Source organism: Bactrocera dorsalis, chromosome 4, assembly GCF_023373825.1.
Source record: "Bactrocera dorsalis isolate Fly_Bdor chromosome 4, ASM2337382v1, whole genome shotgun sequence".
NCBI classification, from domain to species: Eukaryota; Metazoa; Arthropoda; class Insecta; order Diptera; family Tephritidae; genus Bactrocera; species Bactrocera dorsalis.
In genome coordinates this window covers 42,934,145-42,954,280 of record NC_064306.1, presented here as the reverse complement: position 1 = coordinate 42,954,280, position 20,136 = coordinate 42,934,145, and the positions used below count along the sequence as shown (strand labels likewise).

At 36.3% G+C, this 20,136-nt stretch overlaps 1 protein-coding gene across 8 annotated transcripts in view; it reads right to left on the bottom strand.

Moving 5' to 3' along the window:
* Nucleotides 1–20,136, bottom strand: part of LOC105223642 (frequenin-1) — a 180,845-nt gene that overhangs the window by 4,596 nt on the left and 156,113 nt on the right. For all 8 annotated transcript variants that reach the window (XR_007422708.1, XM_049456035.1, XM_049456034.1 and 5 more), the window contains 5 exons: nt 17,024–17,048; nt 12,453–12,501; nt 4,501–4,590; nt 2,898–2,976; nt 152–240 (listed from right to left, as the gene is read on the bottom strand). Coding sequence is in view for 7 of the 8 variants with exons in the window: in XM_049456035.1 (XP_049311992.1) it covers nt 152–240; nt 2,898–2,976; nt 4,501–4,590; nt 12,453–12,501; nt 17,024–17,048 (332 nt within the window). In the remaining variant the exon portion in view is untranslated. The remainder of the gene's footprint in view (nt 1–151; nt 241–2,897; nt 2,977–4,500; nt 4,591–12,452; nt 12,502–17,023; nt 17,049–20,136) is intronic.

Genomic DNA, 20,136 nt, shown 5'->3' with positions numbered 1-20,136 from the left:
TACTTTCTACATGAAAAATGTCAAAATAATAGTTTTGTAAAGAAATTTTATCGAGTTAAAAATTTTATCGAAATAAATACTACAAATAAAGCGCTGTTAAGAATTGCGTATATCTTTAAATTGGTATTTATAATTAATATAGTTTACTTACCACCATTTGATATATTGCATCCACTATATTATACATTTCTTCTCTCGTTATGTAGCCATCATTGTCCACATCGTAGAGTCGGAATGCCCCTTAAATAAGAATAAAAATTTATTTTTTAACAATTCAAAATCATAAATAAATATGAATTTATATAATAAGAATTAATGCTAAAAAGAACTCACAAAATCTATAATTTACTTAGACTTATATACGTTCAACAGTCTACTGTATTTAAGTGTGTCTTCTGCCTACATTTAATTTAATTTTATTAACGGGTTCGTACGGAGCGGCAATTTCAGTTTGGTTTCAGCTCGTATTTTTCCCTTCATTCCGTTGATTGTTAATTTGCTTGCCTGTCAAACTCGTAAACCCATGTCTAATCGGCAGTCCTAGTGCTCTCCATGATGTGATCGGAATTCACATGATCAAGCATTTTCAAAGAGATCTCTTTACAGTACCATTTTGGAAAAAAATCAGCTTTATCGGCATGAGTCGAGCAAAAATGCGTTTCATAACAAAATATCCACCAAATATTCAAACGGACTCGCGAGAGAAGTCGAGCCAGAACGAGGCATGTCTTCAACGATCCCTCGACCGTCTCTGAAAGCTTTATTTAATTACACTACTGGGTGCAATTTTGTCAGAATGTATGGCTTATTTCGACGCGAACTGTCCTAGATTAGGTCATGTTCCAAAGCTCTGGAGACTGGTTACAGCGGAGTTTATAGAGCCATGTTTGTGTATAACTATATAGAGCTCTCACGTTGATTCCAATAACTTGAGGCTCATTAACCTATTATAGTTTCTGTTAAAAACGTCGGAGAGGCCATAAATTTGTTCATTAGGAGCAAAATGTATAGAAAAGGGGGATCGGTCGACACTGATTTGTACGTCGTAGTGTTATGGCTGGAGAGATTTGCAAAACAAATTTGAGGAGGGCACCTTTCTCGCCATCGAGAAGGCCTTAAAGCTTCGAAAGGCTTGAGGTGAAATCGAACCTCATATATAGTAAAAGTCGCCACTGCTCTGTATCTTGGTAGATAATAACCTAAAAAAATCAAAAAACAAGTCTGTCGGGTGACAGCCTATGTTGACGACGTTGCTCTTATGATAAAAGAAAATTTTTTAAGTGTCATCTACGAGCTAACTCAAGTGTACCTTAGCGTGGTATCTAGTTGCGCGAATTAAAGCGGCCTAGCGGTTAAAATAAGTAAAAAGTTAATTACTTTTATTTACCAGGAGATACAAAATCCCAGACGTTATTTTCCTCTTATTCGGAGGCGCATGCCTTCTACTTGTTGATAAAGTAAAATACCTGAGATTTATCCTTGATTGAAAACTTTTTTGGATGGCAAATATTGAGAAAGAAGGCAAGCGGTTGTCTTAAAATACTGTAGGGAAACTATAGGGAAAAGGTGAGGACCCTCTCCAAAGGTTGTGTTTTGACTTTATGAACCGTAGTCAAAGCAATAATGTTTTATGGTGTATTCATCCGGTGGAGTGCGCTCAAAAAGGTTACATTTGGTAATAAACTTGAACACGTTCAGAGTGCGGCTCTTATCGGCTGCCATTCTACGCCCATGAATATTGCCGGTAGGTGAGTTACTGCGAAGATCGCTCCAACGCTCAGGGAAGCTTGGCATATGAAGGAGTCTGAACAGAGTCACGCTAAAATTCGATCCTGGTACAATTACATTTCTGAAGACTTGAACCAATGCGTTACAGGGAGTAAACCTGGCTTCGTTTTCATTTCTCATATTCCGACGCGAGGAAAGTAGCTGGAGAAGAGCCGCGTTGAGCTTTTTCACGGACAGTTAGAAGTTAGAGGGAGATGTAGAGAAAATTTTCTGTAAGAAGCTTTTCTTCAAGCTTAGCCTTAGGCTATCAGACTACTGTTGTTTAGGATTGAAGCTTCATTCAGGTGGGAATTTATTCTGTCTGCACGGCAGGTATATTAGCATTGAGCACTTAAACTTTATTTTAAAAGTTAGCCAAGGTGTGTCCATTTCCATCACAAATATTATAATGCTACTTCATCATTACACGCATTTGGGGGCCTGGTCCTAGCGGAGTCACTGGAAACTGCAAAGCCGATAAGCTAATGAGACGTGGCATCCGTACCCCGTTTTTTATTATTTTGTAAAAATGTCTGCTTAAAATCCAATTTTTAATTTTTTTTCTTCGTCCAAGTTCTAAGTTAAGATTTTAACTAAAACACGTATTATTTTCACTTTAGATGATTTCGTAAGGAGTTATATTGCCGTGGGCACATTTTTTCCGAGGCATCATCGGAAATCGCAATAGCCGAGCTTAAAATATTTTTTCCTAAAATTTCAGCATCTCTTTGTTAATATTGTATGTTTGTGACAATAAAAAATTCTAAAAAATGTTTAATTTTTGATATAAGAAAAAAAATGTGGAAAAAGGCTCATGTAACCCCTCAAATAATGCGATCAACCGAGGCACACCTATTCATAATCCCTATGTAGACTTGCTAAAGGAATTTCGGATGTTAGTGAAAGCCAACTGAATAGCTTCTAACCAACTTTTGGTTGTGGTTGGCCTTACCTCAACCAAAAAAAAAATATTAGAAGGGCAAATGTATATGTATATTTTCCTATTCACAAACTTCATATACATGTATATGGTTCAACAACTTTAGAATACTCTCATATTTACACTAACAAATAACGGTGTGGAAAATGCATAAACAATTTCGTATATATGTGAGGGTATTCATACTTACATTGCAGCTTTTCATCCAGGTTGCCACGTGATGTAATCGATAACGCCCGTATGAACTCCTCAAACTCAATCGCACCATCCTGCAATGCAATAGAAAACAAAAAAAGCAAAAAGAACAAGAAAAGAGAGGAAGAAAAGCAACGAGTTGGGGGAAAAGATAAAATCAAATAGGCAGCAATTGTTCAAAATGAAATAGAAAATTGAGAAAAAAAGAAAAGTGAAAATTTTAGTGCAATTTTCTTGATGTTTAATTTAAAAGCACAATAACTTTTTAATTTGAGTAAGTTAGTGTTGCAATAAATGTGCTTATGTCTTTCGAGAAATATTGAAGAAATTTTTTTCCTTTACGAAATTGATTGCATTCAATCGAATTGAATAAAATTGAATTGCAATTGCACGGCATGAAGTCGATTGTATTAATAAATGAGCTGCCAATTCAAATAAAAGCAACGGTGAAACCAATGTTTGCTGCCAACACTACACAAATACAAATATAGCTACATACAAGTATGTAACGGGTGATTTTTTTGAGGTTAGGATTTTCATGCATTAGTATTTGACAGATCACGTGGGATTTCAGACATGGTGTCAAAGAGAAAGATGCTCAGTATGCTTTGACATTTCATCATGAATAGACTTACTAACGAGCAACGCTTGCAAATCATTGAATTTTATTACCAAAATCAGTGTTCGGTTCGAAATGTGTTTCGCGCGCGTGTTTTGTTCAGCGATGAGGCTCATTTCTGGTTGAATGGCTACGTAAATAAGCAAAATTGCCGCATTTGGGGTGAAGAGCAACCAGAAGCCGTTCAAGAACTGCCCATGCATCCCGAAAAATGCACTGTTTGGTGTGGTTTGTACGCTGGTGGAATCATTGGACCGTATTTTTTCAAAGATGCTGTTGGACGCAACGTTACGGTGAATGGCGATCGCTATCGTTCGATGCTAACAAACTTTTTGTTGCCAAAAATGGAAGAACTGAACTTGGTTGACATGTGGTTTCAACAAGATGGCGCTACATGCCACACAGCTCGCGATTCTATGGCCATTTTGAGGGAAAACTTCGGACAAAAATTCATCTCAAGAAATGGACCCGTAAGTTGGCCACCAAGATCATGCGATTTAACGCCTTTAGACTATTTTTTGTGGGGCTACGTCAAGTCTAAAGTCTACAGAAATAAGCCAGCAACTATTCCAGCTTTGGAAGACAACATTTCCGAAGAAATTCGGGCTATTCCGGCCGAAATGCTCGAAAAAGTTGCCCAAAATTGGACTTTCCGAATGGACCACCTAAGACGCAGCCGCGGTCAACATTTAAATGAAATTATCTTCAAAAAGTAAATGTCATGAACCAATCTAACGTTTCAAATAAAGAACCGATGAGATTTTGCAAATTTTATGCGTTTTTTTTTTAAAAAAGTTATCAAGCTCTTAAAAAATCACCCTATATGTGTAGGTGAGAGACGAGAATGGACAGCCTTGACAGCGAAATACTGGTTTTGTTGTTGCTTTTCGTAGTCATTCAGCATTTTTATTATTATTTGCTATTATGTGTGTTTGTGTGTGTGTGTTTGTGATTGTCTTATGCTCGGCGCATTGCTCACCTCATTCTCGTCGAAGACCCGAAACACCAGCGATGCGAATTTACTGGGATCTCCTTGCGGGAAGAATTGTTTGTAAATTTTAATAAAACCCTGTAAAGTAAAAGGAAAAGAGAAGAGCATGAAAAAGCACATAAATACGAAATTCGTAAAATTACAACAGCAAGTAATAAAAACAAATCTTGACATGTTCGTAGGACACGCGCAAAGTCAAAGCAACTGTCACGTGTGTGTGTGGTGTGGGCGGCAGAAAAAATATATAAATACATATGTAGGTGGCAGTGTGTGTGTCGGTAGTCTGCGAGTGTGAAAATCGAGTTATGACCAACAGGAAAACATGAAAGTTAGCAAAGTGTGGCGCCATGTTGTTTGCTTTATTATTATTATTTTTAGCTTGTACACTCGTGTGCTCCATTTTCCTTCCGCTGTGTGATAACAGTTGTTTTTGCTGCAGTTATTATTGTTGTTACGAATTATTAGTTTTAAAAATTAAGCCATTTATTGTTGCATACGCATGTAGTAGTGTTGCTGCTATTAAACTCACGCACTGTGGGCCCGGCTCAAATTAGTAATTTCGAATTAATGACGCATAAATAGTTAATAAGTCGGATTTTCAAACAAAACGTTTTGTGCAAAATTTACACCTCCGATATTTCCTGTTTTATTTAATTTTTAAGTATAAGGTTTAAGATCGAAAAAAGACTACGTATGACTAGCGAAGACTTGAATTTATTAAAAGATCCTGTTCTGATATTTTTCCTGTACTACCTATTCTTCTTCTTTACTGGCGTAGAAACCGCTTACACGGTTATAGCCGAGTCAACAACATTGTTGACAATCGAGATATCAAGTGCAGCTAGGTCCTTCTCCACCTGGTCTTTCTAACCGTGTGGAGGCCTTCCTCTTCCTCTGCTTCCCGCGGCGGGTACTGCGTCGAATACTTTCAGAGCCGGAGTGTTTTCGTCCAAACGTACGACATGACCTAGCCAGCGCAGCCGCCGTCTCTTAATCCGCTGAATTATGTCAATGTCGTCGTATATATCGTGCAGCTCACCGTTCTATCGATTCTGGTATTCGCCGTTACCAATACGCAAAGGGTTAATACTGGTTCCAAGATGGATGAAATAATCTACGACTTCGAATGAATGACTGTCAAGTCGGAAGTCAAGTCGCAAGTACGACTGTTTGTTTAATGACAGGAGATATTTCGTCTTGCCTTCGCTCAATAATCCAGTCTGGAAAAAACAGAACTAATGATTGCAAAACGATTCAGCTCTGCCGTTCAAATTAATTAGAGCAGTAAATTGAAAAGGTCGCACAACAGCAAGTCGCCTTGTCTGAAACCTCGTGTGGTATCGAACGGATCGGAGAGGTCATTTCCGATCCTGATGGTGCTTTTGGTGTTGCTCAACGTCAGTTTACACAGCCATATTAGTCTTGGTCGGGCAGTGGAACGTGTGCTCCATCGTCATCGATTGGAGAATCCGATTCGATATCTCCTGATGTTATGCCTTCACTGCCGTTCAGTAGGCTGGAGAAGTGTTCCATCCATAATTTTACTATACTAGATCACCTCTGAGGTTTCTACAAGAGTATTCTGCGATCTTGAAACCTTCTGATAATCGCCGTATTTTTTCGTAGAACTTTCGAGCATTACTCCTGTCGGCCAGCTTCATACTCACGCATTTCGACGTCTGTCTTTTTCTCATCCCATTCCGCATGTGTTGTAGTCGATCGTAACATTGCGAGGTAGGCAGTCGGTTTTCTTTCCGCTGCGACAAGGCACTTCTCATCGAACCAGCTGGTGAGTGCTCTCAGCGAGCTCGACTGCAAGCCGAGTAGAAAACCGTTAGGCTATCTATTGTGATTGCAGCTTCTCGACGTCGAGCCTTATTTGTGTTTGTTGACGTGCGATTTTTCTGCACAGAGGAGGATGGGTATCTTGGCTCCAACAAAGTAGTGGTCCGAGACGATGTTAGTACCTTGTAGCGTACGCACGTCTAAAACACTGGAGCCGTGTATTCCGTCTATCACAATATGATCAATATGATCAAATCTTATCACTTATAAAAAACAATATTACTCTAATAATTTTTATAAAATTATGTTACATACTACATATACATATTATAGCATATACTGTAGATATTTTCCCTTTAACGTTTTCAATTATTATATTTTTATTTTTACAGGTAAATCCACAATCGTTGACTGATTATAACTGCGCGATATTGCAATAAGCTATGTATATTCAAATGTATGATAACTAAAGTTGAGCCGTAATTAATTTTATTATTGTTGGATAATATTTCTGAAATTTCTTTAATTTAAAATCGAGATATGCATAAGAAAAAAATTAGCTTAGCATATTCAGAGCGCGCTATCTAAAATTTAAAAAATTATTTTCTATCTTTAGTCTGTATTCTTATTTTTCATCAAAAGAAAAAGGAAAAATTTTCGTACTCACGGATTAAATAAAATGCTTACATATGTATGGATAAATCCTCACTGCAAATTTTAGTAAAATTTTTCAACATTCGCTTCCCAAATTATACTCAATATATTCACACCACTGTAGTTATCCTTCAAACTTAAACTACCTCGCAATCATAAATTGTATTTATCAGGCATACTTTTCGGCGCAAAAGTCGTTGAAGCGGAGAAAATCCATTTGTTGTTATTACTATAACTGCCGAGTAGCGTCGTGGGCGTCTGCTTACGTACTGTTTATGAAATATAACCATGAAGCGCACAGCTGACGCGCGGTACCCGACTGCGTCAAGCTTAAGTAGCAACAATAACACCAAAGTATAAATTTTTTAGCAATATAGTAGTACTGTATGCCAACAAAAGCAAAACAGTCGAAAAATGGGCTTAGGTTTGTGTGAATACATAGTAAATATATTGACCATTAAAGAAAGATTTGTAATTCAAAAATAATTGAGGTACATCATTTTGGGTTTTATTGTGGTATTTTTTAGAAAAATATAAAAGATAATGGAACCTTTCTCGGTAATGCTAAAAATACACAATTTTACTATGAATACTCCAAAGCTTCTTGCCGATTTTTCTATATTTTTATTTTTTTCCAAATTAGCGTATATTTTCATTACCAATTACATGTAATTACTGCAGTCTGTGCAAATTTAGGGTGTCAGATGAGGTCGTTGTAAAGACAGTTAAACAAAAAAAAACTTTAACTTCGCCTGTATCGAAGCTATAACACACTTCACAGGCGTATTTTTTTTAGCAACTATGGTATTACTGTAGCTGTTCGGCTTTTAAATCACCCATGTCCACTTAGTATTTGGGTTACGTGGAAATTCAGGTTCCCATGTCGTCTGTCTATCCACAATGCATGTCCGGTATCAGTCTATTTGTCCACCGTCCTTTGAGTGAGGTTTGCCAACGCTGCCACCATATTGTTAAGCTTTTGACTCGTTTTTTCTTTTGTATCCTATAGACGGCTCTGATAACTTATATATGCGCACTTATTCGTCACCTTGGATGCCAATGGGTATCATACTGGCTTTTACATTAGCAGCATCCCTTGATATTGTTCGAAAAGCACCGATAACTTTTAGTGCCCACGGCCGGTGCATTGTGCTTATTTGTCTGGCATATGTTTTAATGCGTGGCGCCTGGATCCTTATTGGAGCCGCATATAATACAACCGATTTAATTACCTTTGCAAGTAAAAATCTCCGGCTAAGACCCTGGATGCTTTTATTTTTCATGATTTTTATACTCTCGCAACAAAGTTGCTAAAGAGAGTATTATAGTTTTGTTCACATAACGGTTGTTTGTAAGTCCTAAAACTAAAAGAGTTAGATATAGGGTTATATATACCAAAGTGATCAGGGTGACGAGTAGAGTTGAAATCCGGATGTCTGTCTGTCCGTCCGTCCGTCCGTCTGTCCGTCCGTCCGTCCGTGCAAGCTGTAACTTGTGTAAAAATTGAGATATCGTGATGAAACTTGGTACACGTATTTCTTGGCTCCATAAGAAGATTAAGTTCGAAGATGGGCAAAATCGGTCCACTGCCACGCCCACAAAATGGCGGAAACCGAAAACCTATAAAGTGTCATAACTAAGCCATAAATAAAGATATTAAAGTGAAATTTGGCACAAAGGATCACATTAGGGAGGAGCATATTTGGAAGTAATTTTTTTGGAAAAGTGGGCGTGGCCCCGCCCCCTATTAAGTTTTTTGTACATATCTCGGAAACTACTATAGCTATGTCAACCAAACTCTATAGAGAAGTTTCCTTTCGGCATTTCCATATACAGTTTAAAAATGGAAGAAATCGGATAATAACCACGCCCACCTCCCATACAAAGGTTATGTTGAAAATCACTAAAAGTGCGTTAACCGACTAACAAAAAACGTCAGAAACACAAAATTTTACGGAAAAAATGGCAGAAGGAAGCTGCACTCAGGCTTTTAATAAAAATTGAAAATGGGCGTGGCGTCGCCCACTTATGGACCAAAAACCATATCTCAGGAACTACTCGACCGATTTCAGTGAAATTCGGTTTATAATATTTTTTTAACACCCTGATGACATGTACGAAATATGGGCGAAATCGGTTCACAACCACGCCTTCTTCCAATATAACGCTATTTTGAATTCCATCTGATGCCTTCTCTGTATAATACGAGTATGTATATACATTAGGAACCAAAATAAAAAAAATATGTAAATGACGGATAATGAAATCTCGATTATCACCTTATCATGCGAGAGTATAAAATGTTCGGTGACACCCGAACTTAGCCCTTCCTTACTTGTTGATAAGGAGTTCAGTATTTTATTCGCTTTAGCTGCGATGTTTTCCAGATAATCCTTAAATTTGAGCCTTGAGATACTCTCAGATACTTTAGTAGTGGCTGTGAATGCATCTTGCACTGCCCTATGGTGAGAGGTATACTCTCCCGGCTATAGAGCCACAATTAGTGACTTGGCGTGTCTCATGAATTTATTGGAAAACATTTTAATGAGCGCAATATCTTGCAACGTGGACCTGTGGGTTCCAAGATCGTGCCATTTAACATCACTCGACTATTTTTTGTTTCGATATGTGAAGTCGCGTGTCTACACAAATAAGTCCGAGACGATTGACGTATTGTAATAGTATATTGTTGGTATATGGCTCCAATTGATTCAAAAATGGTCGAAAATTTGGCCTTTGTGCTGTAATTTCTTCGAGCCTAGCAAACCATATTTATACTCTCGCAACAAAGTTGCTAAAGAGAGTATTATAGTTTTGTTCACATAACGGTTGTTTGTAAGTGCTAAAACTAAAAGAGTTAGATATATGTAGGGTTATATATACCAAAATGATCAGAGTGACGAGTAGAGTTGAAATCCGGATGTCTGTCTGTCCGTCCGTCCGTCCGTACGTGCAAGCTGTAACTTGAGTAAAAATTGAGATATCATGATGAAACTTGGTACACGTATTTCTTGGCTCCATAAGAAGGTTAAGTTCGAAGATGGGCAAAATCGGCCCACTGCCACGCCCACAAAATGGCGGAAACCGAAAACCTATAAAGTGTCATAACTAAGCCATAAATAAAGATATTAAAGGTATTTCCATATACAGTTCAAAAATGAAAGAAATCGGATAATAACCACGCCCACCTCCCATACAAAGGTTATGTTGAAAATCACTAAAAGTGCGTTAACCGACTAACAAAAAACGTCAGAAACACAAAATTTTACGGAAGAAATGGCAGAAGAAAGCTGCACCCAGGCTTTTTTTAAAAATTGAAAATGGGCGTGGCGTCGCCCACTTATGGACCAAAAACCATATCTCAGGAACTACTCGACCGATTTCAATGAAATTCGGTATGTAATATTTCCTTAACATCCTGATGACATGTACGAAATATGGATGAAATCGGTTCACAACCACGCCTTCTTCCAATATAACGCTATTTTGAATCCCATCTGATGCCTTCTCTTTATAATATACACATTAGGAACAAATGATGACAGCGGAATAAAACTTTACACATATATATAACTTTTAAAGGTCCCTTATATCGAGCACGAAGAACTCAGTGCCTAACCTAACCTAACCTAATTTTTCACCGAAAATATAGGTAAATCTCTCAGAATTTAATTCTAATTAATTTTACAGCAAAATAAAAAAATATGTAAATGACGGATAATGAAATCTCGATTATCACTTTATCATGCGAGAGTATAAAATGTTCGGTAACACCCGAACTTAGCCCTTCCTTACTTTTTGTAATAAAATTAAGATCTTGGCCATAATAATAGGTTTCTGCTTTGTTTTCTTGATAAAACAATATTCACATTTCAGATCTTGAAACTACGTCATTTTTGGCTCTATCTAAATAAAAATGACTCAAAAGTGTACTACAAAGACCTTATCATTTCAATTAGCTATACTTAGTTGATTGAAATTGGCATTCGAAAATCCAGTGTTGATCCAACTACAACCGATGCGCGAATGTAAACCAACCTTTCTGTACACTTGAAAGCAACCGAACCGTTATATAAAGCAACCAAAACAACGGCAACGGCGAGCATTAAATATTTTTCGTACACAACAAACAACAACAACTGGCAGACACTATTTTCGTTTTTATTCCAAGTGGTTACGTAAGTAGGTACATACTCGAATTAATGTGTGTGTTTACTGCTTCTCGTAAAAGTTGCAAATCCCAGCGCTATAAAGTGCGGCGGAAGCAGAGGAATATAAGTAGAAATTTAAATCTTTCGTTATGGTTTATGGTGTTAAGCACAACAACTTTTTGTTTATTTTCTGCCACATTTTTTTTCGTTTTGTTTTGCTGCTGAATTTTGTGGCAGCTTGCACACATTGGCTGAATTTTATGCTTCTGTCGGATTTTGCGTTTTTACTCACACAGCAAATTAGCCAACAAATAAGTGTTTTGTTTCGCAAAATTTCTCAGTAACTTAGTTGTGGCAAGTAAAGTTGGCGATAAAAATAATGTGAAATAAATAAATCAGAAGGTCTAACACAGTCGAACATCAAATACTTTAGCAGTCGATATGAATTGAAGACGATATTCGCACTGGATAAAATGCGTTATGATGTGGAGAGAGGCACCGAGATATTAATATAAAGTATATAGGATATATTCTTTATTGACTGATACTGTATATACCTCTTTATAGAGCTTTAAGTAATCCAAGGGGTCAGAAAGCCAAATATCATACCAAAATAATTATTCGTATTTAGTCATTTGGGTCTAAGAAAAGTGAAAGCACGATTCGATCCAAGTTCTCTAAAAACATAGCCTGTGAAACAATTTTCGACTATCAGAATGCCATGGAACGTACTATTACTGACAATGAGTCTTGGATCTATGCTTACGAGCCGGAAACAGACGATAAATCGGCCGAATTTTGTGGCAAAAATGGGCCGTAGCCGAAAGGAGCTCAAAAATCAAGGGTATTTTGACAGTTATCTTCGATTATCAAGGTGTGGTGCACTCCGAACCAGCCAAGCTGTAAACAAGGAATACCATTTGAGTATATGCATCATTTGCGGGATATTTGAAAAATGTGGTTGGATTTATGGGCCAACAATTTTTGGTTTTGCACCACCGTCGTATACTGCATTGATTCTACCTGAGATTTTCGCCAAATTTTCGACCAATGTCGTGCCGGAACCTGATTTAGGTCTCTGTGACTTCTAGCTATTTAGCAAACTCAAACACCCTTTCGGGGAAACCGACATTAAACGTGAAATCCTTGAAAAGCTGAATGAAGGCTATTTCGAAAATTGACTTCAATCAGTCATACAACTAAAAATTTCACAAAATTTTTTAAAATACTCCGATACATGTAGTATAAAATTTGAACGATGAGCATAACAATTGGATTTGTATGACTGTAGTGTATGTAAAATGTAGAAATTAAATAAAAATATTACTTGTAAATATTGACTTTACTTACTTGTTCTGTCAGCAAACCATTCGGACAGTCTTTCAGAAAACCTTTGTGCCTTTGAAAGAGACATAATATAAATATTTATTAAGCTTTGTAAATATAATGAAATATATATTAGTCAACTATGTATGCTTTTACAAATTTTTCTACATAAATATATTTTGTAGTGTGTTAAAAATGGCTAGTCTGACAACTGAAATAATTTAGTTGAATAAGAAAAACCATTTAATTCATTCACAATATGGAAGATTGAGGCGATTTTCTATGTTCGTTCATAATTCCTTTCTTTCTTCAAATTTCAGGGAATAAAAACTCTCTGGATAAAAAAATTGAAGTTGCTAGATATGTATATAAACCTTTCGTGAATGCCATGTCATCTGACGCAATTGTGTTGCGATTCTTCCTTTGAACGTCCAATAATATTTTAATAATCCTTAAATATTGCTTTCTAACAACAATTACTTATTACTGCAGTGGAGATTAGGGTGCTTCAATTCTTACCCCCTCAAAAGTTAGCGATTGACAAATTAAAAATCCTCCCTAAAGCCAGGCGTTTTAGCTTAACTCTAAGAGGTCGCTATTTTTTTCAGGTGCCTATTTCCGTTTTTTCATTCAAATTAAAATTTCACCAGCTAATTTTCGTTTCTCAAAAATAACCATCACATATTCAGAAAGTTCACTTTTTAATCTTTAAAAATGTCAGCGACTGATTTCTGATTATCTCAATTAGACGATTAAACATAGTTATTTGAAATTTGGAATTTTTTTCAATAAAAAGAAAAGTTTCTAAGAATAATAATTTTGTCGCGGGAATTTTTACAGTTTGAAAGCCAACTTTATGTAACGGGTGGGCCATCTAACGTTTTAAATTTGAATTATCTATATTTCGACATTAGAAATGTCAAATACCAATCGGAAAGTGACAGGTATTCAGTAAAAATTCTAAAATTTACGAAATGGGTCGCTATTCACTAGAAGAAAACTGGGAAATATTGACAGATTGGGCAGTAGATCGTTTGACCGACGATGGTCAGTTTTACCGAAAAATCATCTTTTCGGACGAGGCTCATTTCCACCTCGATGCTTACGTTAACAAGCAGAATGGTCGCATTTGGGGCACAGAAAACCCTCACGTAATCGTCGAGAAGCGAATGCACCCAGCACGAATCACTGTATGGTCCGAATTTGGTCTAGTGGAATCATCGGCCCATTTTTTTTTCGAAAATGAAGAAGGAACCGCAACCATCAATGGTGAGCAATATCGCGAACTGAACCGAATTTTTCTTCAAGCAAATTGAAGAGGAAGACTTGGACAACATTTGGTTCCAGCAGGACGGCGCTACGTGTCATACAGCAAACACGGCACTTAATCTTTTACGCCCTATCTTTAAATTTAAAATTTTATGGGGCCCACCCTATAGTATATGTATATGATGGTTATTTTGAGAAACGAAAATTAGTTGGAGAAATTCTAACGTACTTTATAAGTTTTTACGGTTTCTTCTGTGCGTTACAAACTATTCAGGTTGCTACAGACTAAAACAGTTTATAACAAACGAACAGGATGACGAGGAAAGTTGAAATCTGGGTGAAGTCTGTCTGTCATCCGTCCGTCCATGCTTGCTGTAACTTAAGTATAAATTGAGACATCTCGATGAAAATTGGTACACTTCAGGTAGATGGGTGTAATCGGACCACTGCCGTGACCACAAAATGCAATTAACTGAAAACATATCAAATGTTATAATTAAGCGCAAAATTAAGATATACAAGGTGTATTCCAAAGTAAAAACTAAAAAAAAAAACAGAAACATGGTTTTTTCAACAAAATTTATTCAAAATAGTCTCCTTCTGCTTCAAAATAGCTTTTTGCACGGTCCAAAAGCATGTCGAACGTAAGTTTTAGCTCGTTGGCCGGTATGGCCGCCAGTATGCCGGTGCTTTTATGGGCAAATGCATTTTTCCGAAAAGGAAGAAGTCACACGGTGCCATATCAGGTAAATACGGGGAGTGTCAATTGAAATGTTTCGGTAAAAGTTCTACCAATTTTAAAACAAAATTTAAAGTTAACTCTTTTCTCGAAGCTCATTTTCGCAACGATAACACAAACATACTGACACCTAAAATGCAATAACTTCACCTTTAATTTATGAAATGTCATGAAATTCTCACTAGACAATCGATAAAAGGACGCGCTAGATTCAAAAAGTCCTGTTTACTTTGGAACCGTACCGTATTGTTAAAAAGTATTAAAAGCGCCATAAATCAATAACTAAATGCGCCAGAAATATTAAATTTGACCTTCGAGGTGGTATGAGATAACTTTATGCGAGCCGGTGTGAAAACTTGTGGGTGAAATAACATATTTCAGGATCCGCTCTATCGATTTCAACCAAATGTGATATGTGGCGATCCTATGACAGTTTTAGGTTACAGTAGTGATATAGGCGAAATCGGAATACCGTCTTCTTTCCTTTCAAGAAGCAAATAATATAACGGTATGAAACTTTGCTCGAATAATGCATTTGGAGTATGCCACAGGTAACGGCTATATGTTACCGAAAATATTGGTCAATTTGTCAGATTTATAATTAAAATTTAGAGAGAATGCTTTCCTGATAGTAGTATGTGATGAATCAATACTTCCCTGAGCCGCCATATACCTCAAATAAAGATCTTCGAACTTCCGAGTGATTATATACTGGGTTTATTGGCTAACATTTGAGTTATGTCAATGAAAATAAAGAAGCGTATTTTACTCACAACTGCAAATCTTTGTATCTAAAATAGATACTATTGGGTGAAAACTTGACTTAGTCCGAAACAATTGATACATTCGTTTTTCCCAAAAATGGACATTCTTTATGCTGTCACACTAAACTATGGTAGTGTTATAATCGGAGCTGCTCAGAGTAAGTTTAAGATTTTTTTTTATTTTGTGTTACTGTTTTTTACCGTTAAATTTTCAGCTATAAAAAACAATTTCTTGATTATTATATTCCATCAAAAGAAAGGAATTTCCGTACCCGCATTTGATGCCTATCGTTTCATAGTTTATAGGGTCTCCGACGTTTCCTTCTGAGTATTACAAACAGCGCGCTAAATAATATATGCTCTTCAGGGTATAAAAGGGCATAGATTATCGAAATTATTTTATAATTTTACCATCTTAAGAAGGGGATAAAGAGAAGCTATTACTTGCCATATAATAATGAACTTTCCATTTTAATTACTTAAATTTAATTACCATTTTATTATATTCAAAAATAGATTGGATTTAGGATACAAATTAAGCTAAGAGTTCCTAGAATTGCTCCGAAGATTACTTTTTACTTTTTTTAATATATAAAACCTTAAAATGGCTTGAGCAGAATTTATTACACAATTTCAAATTTTGGGTCAGAAGAATGCTCTAAGAAGATTAAGCGAGTAAATATTGTTCAACATACTTCGGCATTGTTTACAGCAATTTACCATGGTAATACTCAAATCCGCTGTAAATTCGCGTTTACTTGCGACGACTTGGAAATTTCTTTCGGCACCATAACAACCGATGGTGCCAACAGCAAGGCTGGTAATTAAAATTCATTTAATCTACAGAAAATGCCTTTTTCAAACTAATTAAAATTCCATTTGGAATAATTTGCCACAAAAATTTTTCGGTTGTCGCTTTTTGAACACCAACAAACGAACTTGAGTATACGTGTGTGTTTGTGTGAGCTTAAATGTGTGCACAAGGATACCGTTAGATAATGTAAGCAGAAAGCCGCATAATCTGCTACTTATGACTAATCCACCTGTTTGCTTGTGCAGAGCAAGCCAGAGTGGTGAGAAGGATGGTGAGAAGGGAGGTGAGGAGAGTCATTTACCACACTTTTTCGGCAATCAAATTGGGTCTGTGTGGAATGAAGTAAAAAATTGCTGTCATCTTTCATTTAAATAAAATTGTATTTACTTGTAGTGAGGAAGGCGCACACACATACACACTCATGCGGCTGTGTGCGTGTGTGCATGTGTTTTTTAATGCGTTTGAATTGAATTATACCGTCAGCTTTGGTGCACTAATTCAAGCCGGCAATAAGCAACGAGTGGGCGAAAGCTTTTCGGAAGGACGCTAAACAGGCGGCAGCTGGATGATGAGTGTCCTTGTTTTGATTCCTTGCTGTTGTTGTTGGTGTGCTTGTGCGTCTGTGGTCGGTAAATTTTCATACAACTTGTGGCATGACAGTAATGTGGTTACTTAGTGCCAGTGGCGGCTTGTTTAATACACCGTAATTGAGTGCACTCACACACGCATACAAACATGGAAGTAAATGTATCCAGAATCTGGGGGAATTTCTTTTTAAATGTTTGCTCTCGTGTTTTGGTATAATTCTTCTTCAATAAAAGCGTGACATTAACTGAGAAACTGCTTGTTCTTTTGACTGCCTGACAATTTCTAAATTTCGCTTTGTTGCCGTCACAAATTTTCATTTTGCTCTTTGAAACCCAATATTGACTTAGTGTGTGTGGTATTTTTTCAAGCTAATTGAATTACTTGCTACAAAGGCATTGCCTTTTTATTGTTTCTTACTCACCATTGTCTGATTTCTTTTTCTGTGACTGCAAAGAGACAAGAGAAGATAGTAAAGCAGTTAGTTAAATTGGAAAAATAAAAAGTATAGTATATATTTTTTCAATATGACTTAGAAAAAGATAGTATACGAAATAAAAACCACTAGCAGACTTTATACATCGTAGATTTTATAAATTTATCATATTTTAAGAGACACAAGGTAGTCGAAAAGACGTCTTTCGTATTTCTATTCAAACCTCAACTTATTTTTTATATTTATAATGAACTTCCATGTACCATTTTGGTCGACCACTTTTTGCCAGAGACATTATTCCATCAGTGTAACACTTTTCTGGTTTCTCGGCAAAAAAACTGCTACAAGTAATTTTCATAACCTTCTCTTTAAGCCAACTTTACTCCAATATGTCCGATAGTGAAGGGTCAGAGCTTTATGGTGGATGCATCAAAACTTCCAAGCCACGCTCTCCCAGTTTCATCTCTCTCCCGAGTCATCAAAGATGTGTGTGGTAGCGTTGTCCTGATGGAAGTCGAAGCCCTTTCTGTTGGCCGGTTCTGGGCTTTTTTTTCTATTGTTTGCTTCAATCCCATCAGTTGTTGATAATAAATGTAGAATCAATCGTTCGCCCAGCCTGTATCATCTCATAGTGGATGATTTCTTTCCAATTCCACCAAACACTCAGCATAACCTTTCTCGCTTGGACCATAATCATTTTCACATATTATTATCGCATTTGATCCACTTCTCGTCTTCTGTTACCGCTTCAGAAATAGTTCGATTTCATTTCGTTTCAGCAAAGAATCGCAGATATTAATTCAGTCCATTAAATTTGTCACAGACAATTCATGGGGTACCCAAACATCGAGCTTCTTTTGGTAACCAGCCTTTTTTAAATGCCTAAAAACCGTTTAATAATGAATGCTAAGTTCCTTAGCAATATCATGGCTGCTTATGTGACGGTCCTGGTCAATCTTTTCCATAATTTCATCGACTTTTCAACGATAGGTCGACCAGAGCGAGGTGCATCTTTCACATCAAAATTTTCGGAACGGAAACTGTACGAACTGATTCATCATCGTCTCTGTAAATTTCGCAAATTTCATTGGTGGCTTACGAGCATTATTCCCTTGTTTATACAAAAATTTCAAAATGTAGCGAATTTCTTCATTATTTTCGCTCAGTTTTGAATAACTGGAACCTTTAATTTAATTAAATGAAGCTTAAAATCTCACCTTTCCAACACTATATAGTATGAACCAATGTGATTGGTAGCACGGGAAATTTACGACTACAACGACATCTATTGAAAAAATACGAAAAGACTTTTTCGACTACACAATATTAATTGCAAAAATGAAATGATTTGAAATGAAAATAGATTTTAAGTGGGCCAAAAATCATCAAATCAGAGAAAAATTATTAAGAATTATTTAAAGATTATTATTATTATTATTTTTTTTTTTGGTTGAATACTTCACCCTAAGCCATAATTCTTATTATATAAATGTTGTTTGTACAGGTCATCCCCACAGTTAAACACCATACATCCAAATTGGCTCAAGATAAGTTATATAATTTGCTTCGAGAGATAAATATTACTCAAAGTAAAACAGTTAAGAATTTTGAAACGATGTATGCTATATTTTCTGTTTATTTTTTAAAACCTCCTAGTGGTCCGATGGTAGAATAAAGCGCAAGTTATGATTCTAAATTTAAATCAAAAATTTTTTGAGTTCTGCTTTGAATCGAAATGTACATTAGAGCGAGTTAATTTTTATTTTATAAAATCGCATATGCGTGAAAAGTTCTATAGAACATTCTGAATAACTTTATTTAAGCGACTACCGATCTAAAACTGATTACGGGCCAGTGATTTTTAAGGCGAAATAATCTCATTCGGTTGTATGCCACAAGTTGTCCGATCCAACTATTTCCTACAAATGATCAATAGAATATCAAACGGCGTCTGCGTATTAAATTTCTTTCGGATATCTCAAAAACTGACAAACACATTTTTAAGATCTTTAAAAAATGTCGGTTTCAGACCCATAGTCTCTTAGGTGAAACTGTTCAGAATGATCCGTAGAACATTTGCCAAAAAGAATATTTTGTATTTTATGTCCACCTTTTTGGTGGCATAACATATCGCCGTGCCTACACGCCAATTCTAACCAGATTCGTAAGGTGTCATTATGAGGTTGACAGCCACGCCTACTTTTCACAGGTCACAGCCTTAAATCCATCTGGTTTTTTTCACTTTACAATAAACATATCAAATGTTAAGGAAGTTATTAGAATTAAACTTTTTACAAATAGTGCACTCAAGCTGTTTTACTTTACGATCAAAAGTTGTCGAACTTGGACTATAACTTTTCACGGCCACAGGCACCCAATATGTGTACACAGATATACTACTGTCAGGATAGGATTATTTCTTAAATTATATATCTCACACACTGAAAAATATTATCGGTGAAAAGTCAACTATAGATACTGCAGTCCACACTTCCGGTATTTAGGGGCTTGAACTGGTTTGGTTGGATTTGGAGAATTTTTAGTCATAAATTGGGACACCTCAAAGGCGCTATTTGTGCAAAGTTTTAACCTGCTATGTTATTTAATTTTTTGATTTGTATGCAGGAAGGTGAAAGCTTCAAATGGTATTTAAAACTATGTTATATGAAAAGTAGGCGTGGATGTACCAGGGGAGTGTTGCGAATCAAATTTGATTTAAACAGATCAGGCAGGTCTTCAAATATGTGATATCAAAAGTGAGCGGCACCATGTCCGTGGTCCAATTTTGAGTCCGGGTCCCTTAGGATCCGATTTCATCCATTTTCACACAGTCGGTAGGAGTTCTTATAATATTTGTGCTAAGAAAATTAGGTTGTTGTAGCTTTAGTGGATTGGGAGATAAGCACCTTATGCTTACTCGGAGCCACGGAAGTTTTTCTAAAAAATGTCACACACTTTTTTGTTTGCGCCTTTTCAACCCATTATAATAGCGAGTGTGTACATTCTCCTTCACCGAAGAGGTCAAAATAATTTCATTGAGAACACTTATTTTATATTTTTCTAACTCAACACTCATCATCTTCAATTTCTTACTTCAGCTT